Consider the following 23,455-nt stretch of genomic DNA (forward strand, 5'->3'; position numbering starts at 1 on the left):
TATGTATATATATTTATATTTCAAATCTCTTTAAAAAGCCAGTTGTTGTTTTTTTTTGTTTTTTTGTTTTTTTTTTCGAGACAGGGTTTCTCTGTGTAGCTTTGCGCCTTTACCTGGATCTCGCTCTGTAGACCAGGCTGGCCTTGAACTCACAGAGATCCGCCTGCCTCTGCCTCCCGTGTGCTGGGATTAAAGGCGTGCGCCACCACCGCCCGGCTCAGTTGTTGTTTTTTTAAGGGGAGACTTTACAATACCTCACACCTGCAAGTTTCACTTTGAGTCAAGGTTTCCTTGTTACCATGTAACCAAAACAAAACACAGAATCCTCTTGGTGTCTTAGGCTGATGTAAGATGGAAACCCCAGTTGTACCCTCGGAAAAATTCTTGGTTTTTGCATCTGACTTATTCTCTATTTTTATTGTACTTGTACACACATGATTTCTAGTAGACCTTTAATTTTCACATATCACCTTTGTCTGTCTACTTCTGTCTTGCAAATAAAGACCCATTTATAAATTAAAACACATTTTCAACTTTAAAATTTTGGAAATATCCAATGGATTATAAATACAAACAACATTTGAGTGAATTTTTAAAAAGCGAAAAACAAAACACCCTTGACCAGGTGTAAGGCGTAGCCTGAAAGGCCAAAGTGTAAGAGAGCTTCCTTGGAGAAATGATGGGAATTCAGCCTGACATACACCTCTTAGGCAGCCTGCACCATGACCCTGCTACAGGCCAGGTCAGGACTTAGAGACGCGAAGCCCCGCCCCCGAGCCCCGCCCACAGCCCCGCCCCCCGTGCCGCGCCCCGCGCTGTCCTCTGGGAGGTTGGCGGGACTAGGCGGCCGCGGCCAGAGCTGTCAGGCCTGGGAGGACTCAGGGCACCTTCTCTCGGTCGGTGAGTCCCCGCTGGTGGCAGGGCCCCAGACCCAGGTGAGTCGCTGCGGGATCCCGAAGCTGCGGCCCACACAGACTGCACCGCTAGCGCCTGCGCGCTGGCCCGCCAGCCAATCGCAGGCAGGCCTCCTTCCTGCTGCGCCCTTTGACCCTGCGCCCCGGCGCCTGGGAATCCCGACCTGCTCGGCCCAGACGCCGGCTTCCCTGCCGGTTCCCGCTAGGTTAGTGTCCCCAACGCATCGGAGCCCGGCCTGGCCCGGCTGCCCCGCTCCCCGCAAGGTGGAAGTTTGCCCCTTGGTGGTTCCCCACGCCTCCACCTTGAGTTCCGAACCTTGGAGGGGGTCCGGAGGCCGCTGGCGGTCGCGGAGCACGTCTCCCAGCCCAGCTTGCACCCGGAAGACGGCCGGTTCAAGTCCGCCCTCCGAGGTCTTTGTTCTGTCCCCTTTTAACACGCCTGGCTCAGTACGGACGACTTCCCCTGACGAGGGTGGTTGGTTCCTCTTCCATTTGCGGAGGAACAAGTTGGGAGTAGAAGCGGTTAAAAGTTTTCGTTTTGTTGTGTCGAGGACCTACGGATAATAGAGTGGAAGATGGAGAAGTACTAAAACTTAACTCATTCAGAGGAGGCTTACATGTGGATCTGTATGAGCTTAGAAATACAAATAAGAAATGAGACTGGAGGGTGGTCTGTTCACATTCCAGTGTGTAGGCGTCAGCTTGAAAGGAAAGTGAAAAGTGGATGTAGGTTTTGCTAAAACGAATTCAGGTTTGTGAATCACTTTCATGCAATACATTACTGCACTCTGTGAGCTGCTTGTAATCCACGAAAAACAGAATTTTATGGCTTTTAGTCTGTGTAACACGCAAAGCTGCTGCTCTTTATTCCTATAATAAGTAACTAGTGTGTGATCATGAACTGCCTTCTCAGTGTGGGCCACAGTTCAAGGAGGAGGGAACCATTGGTCATTTCTTCTAAGTCAGCTTCCATGGTGCAAAAAAAAGTCATTGTAGTATGCCTTCTACACTTGAGGCCACTTGAGCCGCAGCCGGGAGCCTAAGTTACAGCACTGTATTTTGCCCTTGCAAGATGCTCAGTGGCAGGTTTCTTGGCTGTTTGCCAGCTACCCCAAAAGCTTGGAAAAACTCATCTACTCAGTTCCATCATCTGTAATGTGAAGATAAAAATGCAAGACAGAGGTTAGGCCTGACGGAGCTTCTGTGCAAAAGGTTGCCCGTGTTTGCAGTAAAACCGACCTGGGCAAGATTCTGAAAATTCCAAATATGTGTTCTTAACTTTAGTTTTCTCTGTCTCTAGGTACTTCCTCTAGCATAAAATTAGAAGAAAGCAGTATGAACACAAAAGAATAAGTAGGAGGAATCTTTATAACTTAATTGATTATTTTAAAATGGAAACTGTGACTTTTCGAGTTATATATGAGCAAAATACTCTTAATCATTTAGATCTCAGCTACTTAAGTATGTAATACCTTTTATTAGAAAGAAATAGACTTCCATATTAAGTATCATTTTAAAAGGTTAAAAGCACCAAACATAAAAATAGCATGGTTTCTGATGAACCAGTTGTATAACCCTGGGTCACGCAAATTTCCGTTTGATGAGGACACATTGTCAGTAGCCAGTACTTTGAGCTTCCTGTGTTGGAACCTCTACACCTCTAGGTGACTTGTAGAGCTTTTGTTTCTGTTTTTCTCACAAGGAACTTCTGAAACCTTTCTTTAGTTAAAACTAGGTAAATAGTTCCTTTGCCTGTCTCCTGCAAGAGCGATGCTTGTTTTAGGCTCCAGAGGTACTGTGTTGTCACAGATACTAAGATAGTAGTTTGTTTAAATGGACTTTAAAATTATTGAATCTTCGTGAGTTTTCTTTTACAGTGTTGTTGATTATAGACTCTACAAAGATCTGGTCTGCATATGTACAGTTGAATGTGTTATAGACATACTTGTAGCTAGAGTTTTCCTGCCTGGCCCACAGTCAGGGCAAATCTCTCTCACCTGCCAGTCCCACAGCCGTCAGACCCGACCAAGTAAACACAGAGACTTGTATTGGTTTCAAACTGTATGGCCATGGCAGGCTTCTTGCTAACTGTTCTTTCAGCTTAAATTAATCCATTTTTATAAATCTATACCTTGCCACATGGCTCGTGGCTTACCAGGCATCTTCACATGCTGTTTCTCATCGTGGTGGCTGGCAGTGTCTCTCTGACTCAACCTTCCACTTCCCAGCTTTATTCTCCTCCTTGTCCCGCCTACACTTCCTGCCTAGCCAATGGCCAATCAGTGTTTTATTTATTGACTAATTAGCAACACATTTGCCATACAGAACATCCCACAGCACTTCCCCCCTTTTTTTTTTAAAAAAAAAAAGGAAGGTTTTAACCTTAACAAAGTAAAATTACATATAATTTGGGAATTTGGGCGTAGCTTCTCTTACTACTTCCTGCTGGAGGGGGGCGCTGTATCTTATGGGGATACAAAGAAAATTTTAGGATCATGGAAAAGTCCATGAGGGTGTATCGTCTGAGCCAGTTGCCTTCAAACCATTCTGGATGTTGGATCATCTGGGCCATGGTGTCATCAGAGACCTTTCAGGGGGTCTTGGCTGGTCAAACCTGATGTATCTTAATCTGCAACAAATCCATAGCCTCTGGCTTTCTGTGGGAACATAAGCAGAGTCTCCTTTCCAAAGTAACATATCCTTATATTCAAATTTTGAAGTCAAGTTACCTTTAAAATATACATTTTGGTTTAACTCAACAGTTTTTACAATCAAATGTTTTTCTGCAGTTAAAAATCCCAAAGACAACACAATCCAGATTCTCTGTGTAATATCCATTTTTACGTGGCTTATTTTTTATACTACCTTTACTGTCTCTTTAAAGACTTTATTTTTTAAAACTATGTATTTGTTTCTATAACTCTATATATCACCTTTTTTGTCTCTTTCAAGCCTACGTATCTTTTACACACATTGTAAACTATTACATCTGAATCTGTCTTATTGTGAATCTATTGCCTTAAACTGCAGCAGCTGTGGCTGCTGGCTCTGCCCACCTCAGCTTCCCAACATGGCGGTGGTTTACTGCCAGCTCTGGGAGCTATCGTGGGTCTATGCTTTTATCCAAGCAGCGTGTAGTCCAGAAACCTCTTTTTTTGTTTTGTACCAGCAAAGGCTAAATCCACCATGCAGCTTAATGTGCCACTTGCAAAGGCCTCATTCCCGCCATAGGCAGGTCGAGCACGCACGTTAGGAACCCACCAGTAGCTCAAACCAGCAGCTGCCGCTCATTTGAGAGAGACAATTAGGAACTGTTTTTAGCTCCGTTTTAGAATCTTTTCTTTTGTCAGTTTTTAGGTGGAAATTCTTGCCACCACGTTGGACGCCATTTGTAGCTAGAGTTTTCCTGCCTGGCCCACAGTCAGGGCAAATCTCTCTCACCTGCCAGTCCCACAGCCGTCAGACCCGACCAAGTAAACACAGAGACTTGTATTGGTTTCAAACTGTATGGCCATGGCAGGCTTCTTGCTAACTGTTCTTTCAGCTTAAATTAATCCATTTTTATAAATCTATACCTTGCCACATGGCTCGTGGCTTACCAGGCATCTTCACATGCTGTTTCTCATCGTGGTGGCTGGCAGTGTCTCTCTGACTCAACCTTCCACTTCCCAGCTTTATTCTCCTCCTTGTCCCGCCTACACTTCCTGCCTAGCCAATGGCCAATCAGTGTTTTATTTATTGACTAATTAGCAACACATTTGCCATACAGAACATCCCACAGCACATACTGCCCAAACACATGCCAGTGTCAGAAACAGAAGGACCAAAGCTTAAGGAAGCTGAATAATGATGAGTGACCATAATATTTGTTGGGATCTACTAGAGTATAAGTGTTCTCCATTTCTAGGAGATAGAAAACTTGTACACATATAGTTTAATGCAATGTACAGTGTTAGAAATACCACCATTAAAGGAGAACAGTGCTACTCAGGAGTCTTTAGGGGAGGCATCAGGAAGAGGAGGCAGACCTCTGCTTTGTCTGGAACCTTGAATATCATTTTAGAGAGAATAAGGCATATGCTGTATTTATTTGTTTGTTTGTTTTCTGTAGGGTTAAGGGTCAAACCCAGAACCCAAGGAATTGTTCATGCTAGATATTTGTTCTAACTACTGAACTACATGCTCAGTTCCATATGCTAGGTTGATTTCATTATTGTTAGTATATTTATTTATGTTGAGGCAGAGCCTATTCATTTATTTATTTATTTATTTATTTTGAAGTGGAGCCTCATTATATAGCCCAGGCTGGGGTGGAAGTTCCAGGGTGACCTGGAAACTCATAGAGATCTGGCAGCCTTTGTTTGACAGGTTCTAGGATTAAAGGTGTGTGTCACCAGGTCCAGCTACCATATTGCTACTTCTGGAATGTTTTCATGCCACCCATCTTTTTATCATTATCATCATGAATAATTGCTCATGGCTCATCATTACTTAGTGATACATTGTCAGACGTGAAATAAGGCTTCATCCTGACATGAATCCTATGAGGGAGATAACGGCAGTGGAAGAAAGAAGTATAGAAACATCAGACTACATAAGGAAAAGATGAGATCTGGACCTAACTTGTTATAACTACAGAGCTCAATTTTTTTTTAAATAATAGTTTTTACCTATTCTTTGAAACTTTTATGTGTATATATAATGTATTTTAATCTTATCTACCCTCTCCTCCCCACTCCAAGTTCTCAGAATTCCACCATCCCATCTCCCAACTTTATGTCCTCCATAATTGATTAATAAAGTATTTTACTTAGTGCTGCACAAGAACACATGAGTGTGGGGTCATCTCCTGTGTTATGAACAATGTAGGGGTGGCCATGCCCCCAAGAACATGTGACTCTGTCCTTCTCCAATCAGTCATCAATTACCAGTAGTCCTCAGCTGGCTTTTGGGTCTTGGGTACACTGCTGCATGCTGGAACTTTTAATTCTCTAGTTTTTGTGCAGCTCAGCACACCTGCTGAGTTCATGTGTGCAACCGCCGGGTCATGTCCAGAGAACTGCGTTCCCAGAGTTCCTATCCATCCTCCAGCTCTTAAATCCTCTTTGCTCTCCTCCAGCAATGTTCCATGGGTTTCGACCATGTTTATAGTTAGCAGGCATGAAATCTCCCTGTAGAACAGACTTTAAATCTAATCCAGAGAGTAGTTGGTTACCCACATGAATAGTCTTAGCTACTATTGCACCAGTAGGCATATCTGGCATGTCAGTATTGTAGCATGCAGGATTTAGCACTGGGTAAGACCACTGATATCTTTCCTACCCCAGCCACCTTAAGAGCACCTTCCAGCACTGTGAAAGAGACCTAGCAAGGGCAGAGTTCAGACTTTTAAACACAGTGATTGAAGTGACTTGTTAATTAAGAAGGTTGGAATACCCTTCATGGGTGATCTTAAAGATGAAATTGATGGTTTGCAATGATATAATAGTCATTTGAAATGAATAAAATAAATAAAGGTACAGCTTAAGAAATTGAATTTATAGACAATAAGAATGGGGGAAAAACATAGGCAGTGTCCATAAATGCAAATTTTGGTCATTGATGGATCTATTTAAGAAATGAACCAGAAATCACACATGCACGCACACACACAGATCTTTAGTGTTCTTTTTATGTTTCTTTCCTCATTTACTTTAAATCTTAAGTAATATTCAGTCATTAATTTAAACACTTCTCTTTTTTTTTCATTTGCCAACATTACCTTGCATTGTCCACAGAACGGTTTTTATCAAAAAACAAAAAAGATAATGTGAGTCTCAGTGAGTTATCCAAGATCACACAAGTGGATCATTAATGTGTTTTTCAAATTCCAGAGTCAATTTTTTTTTCTGTTATATACCCTGAGTAGTATATTACACCAGCCTACTAAATCAGCATTTCTTCTTCTTCTTTTTTTTTGGTTTTTCAAGACAGGGTTTCTCTGTGTATCTTTGGTGCCTGTCCTGGATCTCACTCTGTAGGCCAGACTGGCCTCGAACTCATAGAGATCCACCTGCCTCTGCCTCCTGAGTGCTGAGATTGAAGGTGTGAGCCACCACTGCCCTGCCCTAAGTCAGCATTTCTAAAGTTAATTCTTCAGTTACATCTAAATCTAATAGCTCTCCTGTATTCATTCATTCATTCTCTCTCTCTCTTTCTCTGTGTGAGTGTGTGTGTGTGTGTGTGTGTGTGTGTGTGTGTGTGTGTTCATCTTGCAACACCAGTAATTAATTCTTATGAAATACTTAACCCCAAACAAACAGTTCTGATTTGAGAAGACAGGAAAAGATATTGCTGTTTTTTTTCTCACTTAGAGATAGCAACTGTACATGCTTTGAACATATTTTCATTTTGTGTCTGATTAATATAGACAAGATAATATCCCAAAATCATTTTTTCTGTTTCTTGTCTGGTCAAAATTATCATATTCTGTAATCGAAGGGAAGAAAGGATATGTTATTACATCAATAGCTTGGAAATTTCAGGACAGCAAGTTATAGCAGCAACCAAAGTGGTCAGTTCCTTGTGAATAGGCCCGTCACATTCCCACGGCAGAGCTTTCACTTCCTGGCATGCAGTGCTGAGCCTGAAGGACTATAGAACTGTTCCTTCCCAGAAATGAGCGGAGGTTGTGTTAAAATTTCTTTCTCACCCTATACTTGTCTAGTGGGATTTTTTATTTTTGTTTTCTTCCTTTTTAAAAAATGTTTTCGACATTAAAAATGTTGCCAAAATAGTATGAACATTTCAATTCCTTTAGTTTTCCTACAGTTTCAATCATGTTAATATGTACAATTACATATAATTACACTGTGTTATATACATATATATGTATGTGTACACACACACACACACACACACACACACACACACACACACACACACACAGCTAGTCTCTAAGCAGGTTCAGGAGATTGGTTCTGGGAATTTCCTGGGAAGCAAAATTCATGGATGTTCATTTATATGAGATATTGAATATAACCTACATCCTTCCTCTGTGTTTTTCTTATCATCTCTAGGTGACAAAATTCACTATCAGTGTTGTCTAAATAATCAATATTATGTGTTGTTTAGAAAATAATGCCAAGAAAAAAATCTGTATATATTTGGTATAGGTGTAAATTTCTTTGTCAGAAGCCATCCATGGTTACTTAAACCATGGATGCAGAACCCTGATATAGAGAGAAGACTATATATAGTGGATAAGTATGTGTGTATATGTGTGTACAAATATATGTGCATGTTTCTTTTTGTGTATGTCCTTAATATGCTTTTACAAGTTTCTTCATGAAGTTAATTTCTGAACAAAATTACCCAGCAGTGATTATTTCATCATTCTCAGTATATCCTCTCTAGAAAACCATTGTCAAATATGCCCCAGATTAATCTTGATCACTTGTTCAAAACTTTGATGCTTTCCATTTTATGAATGAAGTATGTTTTGATGAAATACCAATATGTGGCTATCCTGTGTCCCATCAAACTTGAACATGATTCTTGCCTGTTGCTTTGTATATTTGTCCATTATGTGCTGCTATAACAAGGTTCAGAAAACTAGATAATTTATATAGAAGAGAAATGTATTTCTCACAGCTCTGACAGTGGGATGTCTAAAATCAAGATTTGACAGGATCAGATGTCTGGGGATGGATGCTGATAGTGTCTAGATGCTGTATCCTCTGAATGGGAGGAGCTCATTAATTAACCAACAGCCTCATTAATTCATTCCTGATGAGGTATATGTATACAACTGAGTTTTGTTAAGCCTTTAAGGAAAATGAAATAAGGAAATTTTCAGGAAAATTGAGGTATCAGGAAATGATATTAAATGATGTAACTCAAGTCAGAAATCACACGTTCTCTCTCATACAGATCTTCAAGGTATGTTTGTATGTATGTGTAGAAGGAGGTGCGAAAGCATGGTACAGGTTCTGGAACGTCAAAGGAAGATTCAAGGGTGGGAAAGGTATTGAACAAGGAGGTGAGGATAGCAGGACACAGGTAGCATGGTAGTGGAAAGGAAGCTAGTTGGAGTGGCCAAGATGCAAGGGTTTGAATAGGGGCTGGGGGGGACAAGGAAGAGGAAGAGCTCCATTAAAAACAAATCCACTTGAAAGAGCCATCAGGAAACCTAACACAGTAGCTAAAATTTTAATACAAATTGAAAAACATATTCATGATAGATGGATTCATCAACTCCCATCGAGTCTGCCTCTCAACAATGTGAATTAGGAGTTAATAAGTTTCTGACTCATGGGTGTGGGGGGACACAGTCATTCAGTGGTGAGTGGTTGTTGCCAGAATATCTAACTTTTTTTCCCTACTACTATCATTAGAAAGTTTTATCTGATTCTATTCCATTCCCAAATAAAATTAAAAATGTGTAGTTATTCCCTTTTGTAATATTTATTATTTTTTTCAGTTTAAGGACCCTTTTTAAAACTTTATCACTGGACTTGAATGTTTTTACTTAGAAGACTCATAAGTATTTCCTTTCATTAACTACCATTTTAAAATTTAGTCCATATATGTGAATTATTGACTTTGTATATTCTGTATACACAAAACTTACTCACATGATGAAAAATATATTTCATTTTATTAAACAGATTTCTGAGTTTCACCTGACTAAATGTTGTTGGCATGTACATAGTGTTGTTTCCAAATCAGTACCTCTTGAGTATATGTATTTGCCAGTCTGCATGTGTGTGTGTGTGTGCACACGTGTGTGCGCATAAGCATGTTCTTTTATTTAACAGTATTTGGTGGTTTATTATATTTTGTTTGTTTTTTAATGTCACTGAATTTTAGTTTTCATTTTAAATACTGTAGAAAATATGTAGCTATCACTTACTAATGATCTTTTTTTCATTGAATTGCAGCAAAACATTCACTATTTTGGAGTTTAAACTATGTCATCATGGCAAAATTTCGAAGAAAGACTTGCATCATTTTGTCACTTTTTATTCTATTTATTTTCTCTCTGATGATGGGCTTAAAGATGCTGAGGCCGAATACAGCATCCTTTGGAACTCCTTTTGGGCTTGACCTTCTTCCAGAACTTCATCCACCGAAGGCCCCCTTGGGAAACAAAGTTGACTTCCAAAAGAGTGATAGAATCAACATGGAAACGAATACCAAGAATTTCAAAACTGCTGGCATGACTGTGAGGCCAACCAAAACCTCTGAAGGGAACCTGGAGGAACTGCCTCCTCTGAATTATTTTTTACATGCATTTTATTACAGTTGGTATGGAAATCCACAATTTGATGGTAAATATATTCACTGGAATCATCCAGTCCTGGAGCATTGGGACCCTAGAATAGCCAAGAACTATCCACAAGGGAGACATACTCCTCCAGATGACATTGGCTCCAACTTTTATCCTGAGTTAGGAAGTTACAGCTCTCAGGACCCTTCTGTCATAGAAACTCACATGAGACAGATGTGCTCAGCCTCAATTGGTTGGTAATTAGTTTATTTTATTTACATATATAAATAATTTGGGTTGACAATTAAATTACTAATCAGTTTTCATACTTTTAGTAATTACAGTCTTAATTCATTTCCCTGGATTAAACTGTATTTGTGTCCTTTTCTGTTTTTGTTGTTTATTTTTGTTTTTGCAGTACTGGTAATTGAACTGATGACTTCATTTGTGCTAGGCAACCCCTCTACACCTGAGCTATGCATGGTGGAGCATGCCTGCACTTGTAGCACTTGGAAAGCTGAGGGAAAAGGGTCCTGAGTTCAGTTCAGCAGGACCTTTCCACCTGCCCTAAAATTGTCATCATCATTGCCCTATTTACTGCTGACCTTGACGTCACTCCAACAACTGTGTCTGATTTCTGTCACTGTAAAGTTATGATTGTTTTGTTCCTTTATGATAGCAAAATGAGTTCGCTATCCTGTTTGCTTGTCTTAATGTGTATAGCACAGAATTTTGTGATTCACCTCTTGTAAGAAATCGGTTTTTGTCATTTTTACTGGTGATTGTATTTCCTTTTATGATTGAGGGTGTTTGCTTCTGCAGCCATGTGTTGGACATTTCAGCTGTTCCTTCCTTTCTGTAGTATACAATTTGACTTTCTTTAACTATTCCTTTTCAATTTCTGTGTCAATTTCATTTTTATTTAATGTAATGTGGTTTTCAGTGTTCCATTTTGCATTTCCACTTGACCTGTTTATGATCTTTTCTTCATCTTTTACGTGCCGTATCTGACATTGAATGTGTGAATTACTCCATCCTGCAGTCTCTTTTGGCCTAATACATAGTTATTCTTCTTATTTACTTTTAAAATTGCTGTAGCATTGCAGTGTATACCTTTAACTTAGTGGTGAAAAGTAATTGATCATGATTATTCTCATGTCACCAATGCCCCTCATCTTTCTCTGTCCTGTGTGTGATTTCCAGGTACATGTCTTTAGTCATAAAATCTTCCAATGACAGTATATTATCTAGTGTCTGAGAAATGTCTCTAGAGCCAGTGTCTGGAGGTTCCACATAGGCCTGTTGTCTTTGGTGTTCCCTTAATAAAGCCTGATGCTTTATTTCCTTATGTTATTTTAAAATCATGTTTGCTTGTGTTTTATTCATTATTCTTTGAAACATGCTTCTGAGCTCAGGAAGAAGATAGCTTCCTGAGTGACTTTGCTTTGTCTTTGCTGTTGCGAATGCTGATGCTGGCTCACCTAAATGTCTGCATAAAGCGCAGCGGAGACCCATGGGCATTGAAAGCCAGGCTGCAGAGAAAGGGCTGCTTCCTAGAGCTGCTTCACTCCTGCCAGGCACAGCTGCAGAAGCTGCCCTTCCATGAGCACTGCCATTACCAGCTTACTCACTCTGCTAGTACCTGCTTGTTTACGAAGAAGGGCTTTGTCTTCATGGCAGTTCTTGTTGCCCATGTTTGATGTTGTTCTGCTATTAGACCAATAGCTATTAGAAATTACTGCATGATTATTAGAATTAGAATCCTGGTTTGAATTACGTGGAAGAATGCATTTTTTACAGTGCTCACATACTTTGTGGCTTTTTGACATGTGCTGTTTCCCTTATGTATATTTATTTTCATTGCGTTTTGTGAGATGGAAATTTCTTTCCTAGGCTGTGTGCTGAGAAAATGTTTATTGTTGCTCTTGATGCTGTTACAAGTTGGGCTAGAGGGCTGCTTAAATGTTGATCAGTTTTCTCCCAACTTTGGTTTTTACCAACAATCTTATCTAGGTGCACTCCCTTCTTCAATAGCCGTAACTTCCCTGGATCCCTGTCCACTATTAGTTCTTTGTTCTGTCTTACGTGTTTTTCATGTTTTTGCTTTTTTTTTTTTTGCTATTCTATGCATAGCACACAAAGATAGCATTTTCCCCTATTAGCTTTAATGAAATGGCCACTGTGTTCCTCTAGCTAGAATTCTTTTCTACATATTAGGACTCTGAGAAAATATAAGTGTTAAAAATCTAGCTCTCCAGCAGTTTCTTTTTCTTTACTTTTAAGAATCTATGTATTTAATGTGTATTAATAAAATCTAGTCCCCATTTCCTCCCCTCTCATTCTTCCCCTACCCCACCAGCCACCACCACTTTTCAGTTTCAACCTTGTGTGCTCTGTTTTTAAACCTACTGAGTCCAGTGATAGTAGAGCTTATATGTGCGTGATAGGACCATCTACTGGAACTTGGGTCACCGCTTAGGGACCACATCCCTGTAGAAAACTGACTCTTGCTCCACTAAGAGCCTTCAAATTGCCAATAATTCCTCAGCTAATGGTGGCACTGGATTAGCCCTGCCCCCATCCATGGTGGAATTTTGGCTGATTTGATTTCATAATTTCTGCAAGCTTTCCTCTATATAACACTATTATTTCTTTCCTTTTATTAAAAAAAGTATTGATTCATTGAGATATCCATGATGTCTCTCTAGTGACCTTCATTTCTTTATTTATATTTGAAGGTTTGAAGTGTTTGTCTTAAATATTTTCTCTGTAGACTGGGATCCTGTTTTCTAGGTAGCCTCCCTGGAGTTGTGAGTAGCAGTCTAGTCATCTTTGTTTAACATCTACTATCCTCCTATGAGTGAGTGCATACCTTGTTTGTCTTTCTGAGTCTGGGTTACCTCACTCAGGATGATTTTTTCTAGATCCATCCATTTGCCTGCAAACCTCATGATGTCATTGTTTTTCTCTGCTGAGTAGTATTCCATTGTGTATATGTACCACATTTTCTTTATCCATTCTTCAGTTGAAGGGCATCTAGGTTGTTTCCAAGTTCTGGCTATTAGAAACTGCTGATATGAGCATAGCTGAGCAAGTGCCCTTGTGGTATGATTGAGCATTCCTTGGGTATATGCCCAAGAGTGGTATAGCTGGATCTTGGGGGAGATTGATTCCCAATTTTCTAAGAAAGCGCCATATTGATTTCCAAAGTGGTTGTACAAGCTTGTATTCCCACCAGCAGTGGAGGGGAGAGTTCCCCTAGCTCCACATCCTCTCCAGCATAAGGTGTCTTCAGTGTTTTTGATCTTAGCCAATCTGACAGGCATAAGGTGGTATCTCAGAGTCGTTTTTTTTTTTTTTCATTTGCCTCAGCAGAATGCTGAATGCTGTTTATTGAAAGAGGGAGGAAGTCTTAAATACAGGCTTACAGCATAATGGGAGAACCCCAGAGGGCAGAAGTTCACTACTGATGTTTACAATCTTGCATCTAAGCTGTTAACGCCCAATATGCAGGATACACAAACAAGGAACTTCCCTTAAGCATTCAGGAGGGTGGAAACCTGCAGGGAAGTAGCATAGGGAGGACATCAAGGTCAAGGTCAGCAAGCAAGGCAACAGCTACCCAAACCTGAGGCCAGGGCCCTACACACCAGAGCTTAGTAAACTATACTGCAGAGGGTTCTCTCTTAACCCTGTGACCATATGGCTGAGTGCAAGTTATAACTCCATGAAGCTACAAAGTATTGTGAAAGTATTTCACTATATTTTACTAGCTCTAGTGAAATTTGAAATTCAAACAAAGTGCTCTGTTGCATGTATAGCGTTTTTGCATCACTACTAAATTAGCAGTTCATCATTTTTTATTTTATTTTATAATTAATTTAATTTTACATATCAGCCACTGAGTAAAGTCTTTGTGACTTGGGGACTATATTTCATGTATGGCATGTTGTATGTTATGATTTCAATTATTTTTGGTGTACAGCCTGGACTGAGTCTACCAGGTTGATCTCAGTCCTGGGGGAGGCTTTGCCCTGGAGGAGGTGGGAATGGGGGGTGGGCTGGGGGGAAGGTGAGGGGGGAGAACAAGGAAATCCGTGGCTGATATGTAGAACTGAATTGTATTGCAAAATAAAAAAAGAAAAAAGAGATAAACTTTTGCAAATAAAAAAAAAAAAAAGAAAAGAAAAAGCCGGGCGGTGGTGGCGCACGCCTTTAATCCCAGCACTCGGGAGGCAGAGCCAGGCGGATCTCTGTGAGTTCGAGGCCAGCCTGGGCTACCAAGTGAGTTCCAGGAAAGGCGCAAAGCTACACAGAGAAACCCTGTCTCGAAAAACCAAAAAAAAAAAAAAACCAAAAAAAAAAAAAAAAAAAAGAAAAAAAATATACTTTTTCTCAGATGTTCTGAAGTGCCTAGATCTGTGGTGATCTTGTGTTTCCCAATATATTGTGCACCCTAATAAACTTATATGGGGTCAGAGAACAGAACAGCCACTAGATATAGAGGCCAGAAAATGGTGGCACACATACCATTAATCCTAGCCTTCCAAAGGCAGAGATCTGTCTGGATCTCTGTGAGTTTAAAACCACACTGGAAACAGCTAGGCATTGTGACACATGCCTTTAATCCCAGGAAGTGATGGCAGGAAGCAGAAAGGTATATAAGTCATGAGGACCAGGAACTATAGCCTGGCTAAGCTTTTAGGTTTTAGCAGCAGTTCAGCTGAGATCCATTCGGGTGAGGACTCAGAGGCTTTCAGTCTGAGGAAACAAGACCAGCTGAGGAATTGGCAAAGTGAGGTTAGCTGTAGCTGGTTCTGTTTCTCTGATCTTTCAGCGTTTACCCCAGTACCTGGCTCCAGGTTTGTTTTTAATTAATAAGACCTTCTAACAATTCATACTACGTAGATCTCAGAGTTGTTTTAATTTGCATTTCCCTGATAATTAGGGATGTTGAACAATTCCTTAAATGTCTTTCAGCCATTTGAGTTTCCTCTGTTGAGAATTCTCTGTTTAGTTCAATAGCCCATTTCTTAATTGACCTGTTGGGCATTTTGATGTCTAATTTCTTGAGTTCTTTATATATTCTGGATATCAGTCCTCTGTCAGATGTGGGGTTGGTCAAGACCTTTTACCATTCTATAGGCTGTCGCTTTGCCTTGTTGACCATATCCTTTGCTCTACAAAAGCTTCTCAGTTTCAAGAGGTCCCATTGATTGATTGTTTCTCTCAGTGTCTGTGCTACTGGTGTTATATTTAGGAAATGATCTCCTATGCCAATCATTCAAGACTACTTCCTACTTTCTCTTCTAGCAGGTTCAGAGTACCTGGATTTATGTTGAGGTCTTTGATCCATTTGGAGTTAAGTTTTGTGCACAATGACAGATAAGGATCTATTTGCAGCCCTCTACACATTGATATCCAGTTATGCCAGCACCATTTGTTGAAGATGCTTTCTTTTTTCCATTGTACAGTTTTAGCTTCTTTGTCAAAAATTATATGTTCATAGGTGTGCGGATTAATGTCAGAGTCTTCAAATCGATTCCATTGGTCCACATGTCGGTTTTTATGCCAGTACCAAGCTGTTTTTATTATTATATTATTATATTATTATATTATTATATTATTTATTATGCTTTTCTATTAGGAGTCCTGGCCCTTTCTTGGTACCCACCTGATTCCAGTGATGAGAACGGAGAAGCTACTGATCACTTGGTACCAACTATTTTGGATAAAGCTCATAAATATAATCTGAAGGTATGTAATTTGTCTTCAAACTATATGTATCACTGTTAATCCTCTTACCTTTTGATAGTAATACTATTTTATGTACTCATTTTAATTAAAATTGTATATATGTAGAAATAATTTGAAATAATAGTAGTTCGTAAAAGTTTGTTTTAATTATTTAAATTTTAAAAGTTATCCAATTATAAGATACCCCTTCCTGTTTTTTTCTAACCATGTTTTATATTCATCTATTACATTTTTGTGTTGTTTTTTAAACAGGGACTCACTATGTAGCTCTGACTGACTTGGAATTTAGTATGTAGACCAAGTTGATATGGAGCTCATATTAATCCTCTGGCCTCCGCCTCTCAGGTGTTGTGATTAAAGACATATACCACATTGTCTGGCCTTTCCTATGTGTTTACTAGGAAGAGAAAGGGTTGACAGGTTCCTTTGTGAGCAGAATATAGGAGTTAGTGAAATTAATGTCTGAATATCCTTTAAATGTCAAAAACGACTATGTTTAACTATATAACTTTACATCTTTAAAAAATAGTTAGAAAATAAATTTTGATCCAAGTAATTTTCATTTTTTAAATTTTAAATTATTTCTTTGAGAATTTTGTACAGTGCATTTTGTTACTATTCACCATATCTCCTATGAGATCCACCCCCCCCTTTTCCCTACCCACTCAATTTTGTGTCCTCTCTCTCTCTAATTATCCCACCAAGTCCAGTTTGTACTGTCTATATATTCTTGGATGTTTGGCCTTCCACTGGAGTTTGATTGGCCTACTAGGGCCCATAGTCTTAAAGAAAACTGACTCTAACTCTCCCAGAAGCTGTCTCCTGCCAATAGTTCTTCAGCCAGGGGTAGAACTTGATCCATCTACCCTCTCCATGCTGGCGTTTTGTCTGGCTTGAGCTTTCACACATCTCATGAGTGTTGTTACAATTGTGGTGAGTTCATATGTGCAGCTACCCTGTTGTATCCAGAAAATACTGTTTCCTTACAGTAATTCTGTGCTCTGATTCTTAGCATCCTTCTACTTCCTTTTCTGCATTGATCCTTTGTCCTAGTGAAGACATGTGTGATATAGACATCCCATGTAGTGCTCAGCATTTTTGTAGTGTCTTATTCTCTGCATCTTGACCAGTTCATCATATACTGCAGAAACAATTATCTCTGAGGGTTGTGAGATGAACTAATCTATGGGTATAACAATAAATCATTAGGAGTTTGGCTTAATACTATGTCCATTTAGCAGAATAATAGTAGTAAGTTCTCTTCTAGGGCCTATGATCTATTTAGCCATAGGTTCTTAGCTACATAAAGGTTCTAGGTATGGCTTTAATCTTAAAGAGTGGGCCTTATACCAAAAGTTTGTTCTCTCATGGCATTTATGCTACTATTTCACCAGTGGTTATATGTTTTCAGGCTGGTTATTATTGTAGCTCACAGGGTTCATAGGTAAGATTCTTGTGTCAATCAGTAGTGTGTGTAGCAACTTCCAGCACTATTAAAGCTATTTAGTAGGGACAAAGCTTCCATATTTGTACCACCTTGATTTCTCCATGTTCTACAACTCAAGTTTGTAGTGTCTTCAGCAGTAGAATGTTATAGTAGTGTCTTGGGAGTAAGGAAGAGCGAAAGAGTAATGTCTTTAGTTCAACATTTTAAACAATTTTTTCTCAGTTGTTTATGCCTGTCTTTTTTGCTTTGCTTTGTTTTGTTTTTTTTAATATAGACTTTCTTTGTGTAGCCTTGGCTATCCTAGACCTCACTCATACTATAGCCAGGGTTGGCCTCGAACTCACAAAGATCTACCTGCCTCTGCCTCCCGAGTGCTGGGATTAAAGGCATGCATCACCACTGCTTGGCTCTGGTTTTTCTTCACATAGTATAATATTTCCCCTTTATATCTTTTACATTTGTCTTTTATTTCTATAGCTAAGGTTTAAAGTTCTCTATTGACTTCAGCATGGAAAAAAGGGGGGGCACCCTTGTCTCATTCATGATTTTTATGGTTATGCTTTGAATCTTTCTCATTAGTATGATGTTGGGTATAAATATGCCATATTATGTTGAAGTATTCCTAGGGCTTGGGGGGTTGTTTTTGTTCTTTGCTTTTTTTTTTTTTTTTTGGTTTTTCGAGACAGGGTTTCTCTGTGTAGCTTTGCGCCTTTTCCTGGAACTCACTTGGTAGCCCAGGCTGGCCTCGAACTCACAGAGATCCACCTGGCTCTGCCTCCCGAGTGCTGGGATTAAAGGCGTGCACCACCACCGCCCAGCTGTTCTTTGCTTTTATCATGAAAGAATGTTGGGCTTTTTTTGTCTGTTTATGTGATCATGTGATTTTATCCTTGAACCTAGTTATGTAATTTCTTACATTTGTTGATTTGCATTGTTTGAACCATGTTGCACCCTTAGAATGAAGTCACCTTGATCATGAAAGTGGTCTTCTGGGTATGTTGTAGTATTTGGTTTGTTCATATTTTATTGAGATTAGTTGCATCCATATTCAACAGAAAATTGCCTTTTAAATTTTTTTCTCTCATGTCTTTATTGGGCTTGAATATTCGTGTAATACTGGATTCATAAAATGGGTCTGGTAGCATTCTTTCCCTTTCTATTTTATGGAATAATTTGAAAAACATAGGGCTAGGTCTCTAAAGTCTGGTAGATTTCAGCAGTGAATATACACCTAGGGTTGGGATTTCTTTTCTTTTTTTTTTTTTTTTTCAAATTAATGGGAGTTTTTAGCTATGCCTTCAATTTTATTGTGTGTATAGATCTGTTAATGATATTTATATTCTCTTGTTTTAATTCTAGGAGGACATAGGTTCCTATAAATGTATTATTTCAAAATTATTCAGTTTTGGAACATATGTTTGAAAATATGCCCTGACATCTTCTGTATGTCACTTCACCACTCCTTTGTTCTATATAGTTAGTAATATTAAATGACAGATTCTTTTCTAGTCTTGTCTGTTTGAAATTCTGAATGCTTCCTGCATCTTTTCCTAGATTTAGGAAATTTGAAATTTTATTGAACATACCTTTTAGTTTTTTCATCTTTTTCTATGCCCTTGATTTGTAAATTGATCTTTTAATTATATACTATGGACCTCACATGCTTCGCTCATACTTTCTTTTTATTTTTTCTTTACCGAATATTCTTGTTTATCTATGTTATCTTCAAGTCTCTCTCTTTTTTTTTTTTTTTTTTTTTTTTTTGAGACAGGGTTTCTCTGTGTAGCTTTGCACCTTTCCTGGAACTCACTCTGTAGCCCAGACTGGCCTCAAATTCACAGAGATCCACCTGCCTCTCCTGAGTGCTGGGATTAGAGGTGTGCACCACCACCACCAGGCTTATCTTAAAAGTCTTGATCTGAGTTTTTCTTGATCCATTCATTGGTAACAATTTCCACTGAATGTTTTTTTTTAGTTCTTTCTTACATTTTATTTTTATATTAAAATCCACATAATAGATTGGGACACAGTTTCTAAATTGGGCCAAATATAAAATATTTTAGGTCTTTTTGAGTTATATGATCTGTCAGAGATATTTTTTAAATCTTTCATTTTTATTTCTTTTTCATTGAAAAATTTTCTTTCATACCATATATTCCGATCATGCTTTGCCCTCCCCACTCCTTCCAGATCCTCCTCACCTCCCCAACTCCATGTCTTTTCTTTCTCTCTTTAGAAAACAAACACACAAAAGAAAACAAACAAACAAAAAAGAAACTTCCACACATACATAAACACACAAAGTATGCATACAAATGACCAGTTAGACAAATATTATCCAAACAGAACAATATGAGATGAAAGGTCTATAAAAGCAACTTGGAGTTTGTTTGTTTATTTGTTTGTTTGTTTTTATATTGGCCATCTTCTGCTGGGCATAGGGCCAACCTGACGTACTCAGTGAGAAAACTTAATTTTTTCCTTTGCAAGTGGGTGTCAGCTGCAGATAGCTTCTTGGATAGATGTGGGGACTCACATCCACTTACACCATTCAGCAGTGTAACCCACTCTGATTGAACCTGTGTGTGGTGTCATAGTCTCTGTGAATTCATATGTATACCATGCCTATTAGGATTGGAAGACAATGGAGTCTTGGAATCATCCATCTTCTTTCATTCTAACATTGAAACATCTCACTTAGTACTGAGTATTTCAAAATTTCTTACTCTTTATACATTATGAAGTTGTGAGTCTTTATGTTAGTTCCCATCTACTGCAAGAGAAAACTTCTCTAATGATGGCTAAGACACTGATCTGTGGGTATAGCAGAATCATGTTAGAAATCATTTTTATCACTATGCTCCTTGTAACAGAACAGTAGTGCTTGGTTTTCCTTTAGACCCATGGACTATCCAGTCTCAGGTTCTGGGCCACGCAAGAAATGCCTGGCGTGGGATCCAGCTCTTGGAGTGGACCTTAGATCCAGGAAGAGTGGTTCATTACTCCCACAATGCTTGTGTCGCTATTGTATTAGTGGGTCCTGCAGATGGTCATCATTGTAGATGGCAGGGTTTGTATCTGGGTTGGCTTTTCACTCTCTCCTCCAGTAGTGTGCAGAGTACCTTCCAGTCCCGTGAGCACTCAGGGGTCAAGCCTCTAGTTAGGCACCAGCTCAACTTTTCCATGTTCAATGAATTATGCAAGTATTGTCCTCAGCAACAGTTTTCCACTGAATTTTTTGAGTGATCTTTTTCCAGATACTCATTTGATTCTTTTAAAGTATTTTTTGTCTGTATTAAATTTGTGTTCATATCATGCATTGATTTCCTTATTTTATCCAGGTGTTCATTTACCTTCTCTTTTGATTCTTTCCGGAACTTACTCGTGTCCTTTTAGAATTTGTTCAATCTTCTTTTGTATCATTCTCTTAAATTCTTTGTCTGCTATTTCATTCTGGTCACTCTTTTTAGAAAATTTAATATGGTAGAAGTGGTCATTTTGGAAAGGGTCCTTTTCATGGTTTTTCATGGTCATGTTTCTTTGTTAATATTTGCACATCTGGTTATTGTGGGTATTATATCTCCTTTGTTTTTTTGCATTGAAATTTGAAATTCTTTTGGCAGTTTTCTTCTGGGACTAGCTTGTAGCAGGGTTAAGCTGCCTTCCCCTCCCATCTCATGTATTAGGCTTGTAATAATGCTCACGTGTTCAGGAGGCAGGAAGGGTAATATCCAGCTCAACTCCAATAGACTATTTCAGGAGAAACTCCACTGGTGAGGAGACATACTGTGAAAACTCAGTCATAGTTAAAAACAACTATCTCCGTTAAGTCCAGTGACCATTAGGGAATAAAGGAACAAGGATAATAAGTATTTGCTAGGATATTACCTACCAAACATAGGTATGGGAAGACAATAAATTGAATATGACTAGGAATTCATATAAAATAGTAAGTAGAGGAATCGGGAAAGTGTTAGGGAACAGAGACCCTAAAGATTATTGGCATTAGAAAATTGTAATTTTAGAGGAGGGCGTGGGTGGGAGAGAAAAAGATAAAATGAAGTAGGAATAAGGGAAAGTATATGGGTTGTAGGTTAGGGAAATACTTGAAAAGACACAGTGGAAAGAGTGTTAAATCTAATAGAGCAATATAAAAGACAATTATTTATGCAAGAATGGAGATTTAAAAATAATTAAAATAAAATAAAAATACCAGTTTAAATTGCTTCCTTGATTAGAGCATCAGGAAAAGCCCTCTCCTGCCTGAGAAGTCTTATTAATTTAACTTTGCTGGTGAGAGAGCAGTTTACATTTATGTGCAGTTCTTATCTGACTGTGCAGGGTCTCATCAGTGGGGATCCATAAGTTTACCTGTGGGGTTGAATTTCTGCCTTGGTTTCACAAACAAAGTTCAGCCTGCCTCCGATGTCTTCCAACCCTTGGCATGGGATGTTGTTGCCCAAGGCAGTTCCCTTTTTCCAAGTGTGATTGGTGGTCTCACTAACCTTGCATGGATTTCAGTGCTTCCTGTCCCACCCCATTCCTGTGTCCCTTTCCGGCTAACAATGTTCATCCTACTGAGGCTCAGCCTGCCTGTGTCAGTGGTCTTAATATGACTTTGTTTGTTCCACAGAGTTTTAGATCAGATGAACTCCCATGAGGGGTTCTGAGGTTCTCTGGGTCTCCTCTCATGGGGTTGGAGTTTGGAGACATGGGTATGTACTGTTTTCTCTGCTTCCTAGCAATATATTTAATTGCTTATACCTTCTCCCTACTTGCTCCAACATAGTATGTGAGATCTTAGGCTAGAGGCCAAGGGTAATTTCCCAAAATCTGCTTCATGCAGTTTGTTGGTCTGTTCTTTAAAAAAAATAAATTTTTTTTCTGTCTTTGCTTCTAGAAATTTACCTTTTTGTGGATCCAGAGTAGGAGGAGGAAGGATTTTCTTTTGTAGTTTATATTATAGTCTGGCATTTTTTTTTGTATAAAACTAACTTGAATATTTCTGTAGCCCTAAAGAAAGTCTTGAGATAGTGTCTCTCAAATGAACTGACAGGAACTGCCACATAACATGCTCCACAGTACCATTCATTGAGTTCTCATAGGCATTTGGAGTCTGCAGATAGTCAAATCTTCAAGTTCGGGAACCACAGCTGAGGTTGAATAAGTGATTGATATATTTCACACAAAGTAAATCCAAGACCTCTATGCCCCAGTTCTGTAGTGGGAGGTAACAAAACTAGACATTTTCTTTTAATGGGGTTTTTAAAGGTAAAGTAGTTAAAAATATCAAGCTGCATGAAAATAGACTGCTTTTAATTCTACTGAAAATCTTTACGTGGAACAGGAAAGTAGCAAAGATCTCAGCCATTAATTGTCTCTGTAAATACGAGCAACATATGTGTTCTCTCCATACTTTAGATTTGATATTTAATGACCAGAAGAGATGGAATTTGATAAAATACTGTTCTCCATTTTTTTCTTGCAAATGTTCAGATTTTCCAGTGAACAATGATTGCTTACCCTCAGTAGCTCTTAAACTTACCAAACTTATTTTGAAAATGATTATACTATATTAATTTGATGTTATCCTTTACAAATATGTTTCTGACTCTTTTGGTTGGGTTGATTTTACAGTTCTCTTTCTTTTGGAATGTAAAAAGGGATTTCCTTCACTTTTGTTATTACTTGTTTAGAAATAGAGTTTCTAGGTCATTGCTTTGTCTTACAGTTAAGCTTTTGCTATAGCCTACTAGCTTTGATTACACAATAGCATTAGTCACTAAATTTGTAACTGAAATTTTGATTAATTTAAACTAAAAGTAATTTTAGGTGAGCGTTTTTAATTGTAAACAAAGAAGCAAAGTTAATAAAACAAGTATGAAGAATTAGTGACTTCTTTTGTATTACTGTTTGCAAAGGTTGACTCAAATCAGTAAAATCTAATTCTAAGTGGTGACTTGTTTTTTCAAAGATAAATTTTTGTGTATATGTTTGTATTATTTCTTGGAGCATACACATGACTCACTTGTAACTGGCATTCCAGAGGCTACTTAAGCCACAGTTATAAGGATCAGAGCTGGATCC

General features: G+C 38.7%; 1 protein-coding gene across 4 annotated transcripts in view; it reads left to right on the forward strand.

The window, feature by feature from the left end:
• The first annotated feature begins 803 nt into the window (after nucleotides 1–803).
• Nucleotides 804–23,455, forward strand: part of Manea (mannosidase endo-alpha) — a 30,197-nt gene continuing 7,545 nt past the window's right edge. The window contains exons 1-3 of one of the 4 annotated variants that reach the window (XM_052717371.1): nucleotides 804–935; nucleotides 9,836–10,225; nucleotides 15,812–15,921. In XM_052717371.1, the coding sequence (XP_052573331.1) occupies nucleotides 9,874–10,225; nucleotides 15,812–15,921 (462 nt within the window). In that variant the 5' untranslated portion in view covers nucleotides 804–935; nucleotides 9,836–9,873. Of the gene's footprint in view, nucleotides 936–970; nucleotides 1,121–9,835; nucleotides 10,418–15,810; nucleotides 15,922–22,001; nucleotides 22,084–23,455 lie in introns of those variants that run through there. The other 3 variants (XM_052717368.1, XM_052717369.1, XM_052717372.1) reach the window with 3 other exon arrangements.

This window comes from Peromyscus californicus, unplaced genomic scaffold, assembly GCF_007827085.1.
Source record: "Peromyscus californicus insignis strain IS unplaced genomic scaffold, ASM782708v3 Scaffold_5__1_contigs__length_169319896, whole genome shotgun sequence".
NCBI classification, from domain to species: Eukaryota; Metazoa; Chordata; class Mammalia; order Rodentia; family Cricetidae; genus Peromyscus; species Peromyscus californicus.